Source organism: Octopus bimaculoides, chromosome 5 (assembly GCF_001194135.2).
Source record: "Octopus bimaculoides isolate UCB-OBI-ISO-001 chromosome 5, ASM119413v2, whole genome shotgun sequence".
Lineage (NCBI taxonomy): Eukaryota > Metazoa > Mollusca > Cephalopoda > Octopoda > Octopodidae > Octopus > Octopus bimaculoides.
Genome location: NC_068985.1, coordinates 22,967,674 through 22,969,718, shown reverse-complemented (window position 1 = coordinate 22,969,718; position 2,045 = coordinate 22,967,674). Strand labels below are relative to the sequence as shown.

General features: G+C 33.1%; 1 protein-coding gene across 1 annotated transcript in view; it reads right to left on the bottom strand.

Annotated features, from left to right (window-relative positions):
• LOC106874327 (neurotrypsin) overlaps window positions 1–2,045 on the bottom strand; it is a 61,355-nt gene that overhangs the window by 58,080 nt on the left and 1,230 nt on the right. The window contains exon 3 of the mRNA XM_052968025.1: window positions 523–593. Coding sequence (XP_052823985.1) covers window positions 523–593 — 71 coding nt within the window. The remainder of the gene's footprint in view (window positions 1–522; window positions 594–2,045) is intronic.

Here is a 2,045-nt window from a genome sequence, read left to right as displayed (position 1 = left end):
ATGCTGTAACAAGTAACAATTTTAAATGATGATTCTTTGGAAGCTCATAGACAAACTGATTATTTTGAAACTAAATCACCAAAAGTGAGTAAAAAATCACTGAAATAAAACCAAAATATGTGAGTTGCTGACCCAAGATCTACAATCGTATGTATACCATCTCAGGAACTCAAATTTAGACAAATATGATAATTAGCATTTCCTTAGCACATAATTTTATTTTATTCAGGTTTATTTATTTAGTGTGAGAATAAAAATGTCCCTTAAATATATGAAAAACATGTTTTTTATAAACTTAAAAAGTGACCCCTAGAACATAAAAGTACATTTCTAAAGCCATTTGTTTAGCTCCCAAATGTTTCTGATTTTCTCTGCCACAATATTAAATGCTTTTGTCTAGGCAACCACTTGTTATATAACTGAAATCAATTTCTTTAATGATGCCTGTAACTATGATAAATTTTCTCTGATCATATTTTTCTACAATAAATGTCACTTTAAATTTTATATGAATGCACTTACCACAACCCTTTTCATCTTCTCCATCAGGGCAGTCATTTTCTCCATCACATTTCCAAGAAATTGGGATGCATCTATTATAATATTTTTACATGTATATATTAGAAATTAACTTTAACAATGCACATTTTCTTTTGTATTTAGTGAAAGGATTTGTAAATTTAAAACACTTGTGAATTTTCAGGTCCTCCAAGAATGGTGATGTTAATAATGTATTTATACAAGTGTAGCAGCAACAATGTCCCAAATCAGTGAACAATATTCTGCTGTAAGTTACATCTGAGCTTTGTTATGAGTCAAAACCCTTTCACAGTGGAGGTATTTTGTTGCTTCAGATGAGTATCCCAGTCTTTAAGACACAGTTTTGTTAACATTATAGATTAATAATTTGCAATGACTGAGATATTTAGTGATGTGTCATACATGAATACAGAAAGGTGTTACATGAGATGATATTTTCCCCTTTTAGTGATATGTATAAGGATTATGTTCTGGTATAGTTGAAGGAGACTGAGCCATCATGTCTCTACTGATGCATTTGCAGTTTCTGTTTCTTAAAATAATATAAGCACGTGTGTCTATGATGGATGTGATTGACATCTGTATGCAGGATGTTGAAGGGGCTTGTGGGGTTATATTACCTTGCATGGAAGTGTATTGCCTTGCATAGAAGAGGTAATGACAAATAGTTTATTAATTTGCAAAAGTAAGAAATGCAGGATACAACCAAATCTTATTGCTGAAAGGAATGAAGGTGGTGAATTTGGTTGGTGAACTTTAAGTGTGTTGTTTTGGAACCAAGTTTCAGATTTGGAACTTCCTCCACAATACAAAAGCTACATCAAGTTTTCCAAGATTTGGGTTACCAGATGTCTTAGTATCAGATAACAGCCCACAATTCACTTCTCCAGAATTCACATTTTGTAAGAAAAATGGTATCAATCATGTAAGGACTCCTTCATATAATCCTCAATCCACTGGATTAGCTGGAAGGTTCATGAATACCCTTAAGTTTTCATTACTCAAAATTGAGGGGAGTAGTAAGTTAGAAGAGGATTTGCAACAGTTTTTCAATGAACTACAGAATATCAATAAATTCTACTGTACCTGGGAGCAAGCCACCTGCAGAAATAATGTTTCAGAGAAAAATTCACTTTGATATGATGATACTTAGAAATGCAAAGCATTCACCAAATATAACTAATATACTAAAGTACAGGTGGGAAGACCTAGTATATGTACTTGGTACTCAACCTGGTCATCCCAGCTGGCAAGATGGTCAGGTGACAAAGCAGAGAAGTAACATCGTATATGAGGTATTAGTTGAACTTTTCACCTCAATGCAGCATGTTAACCAGTTAAGATGGAAGAAACAGCAGTCAATACCACTATTTATGAATCAGGAGCACGGAAATATGAAAACTTGGGACATTCAAACCCAATTAGAAATCACTTCATTGAATTTAAGAAGGTCTATTCAAAACAGAAAATCTGTGGAGCACATACAGGTAAACCCTCAAAACAAA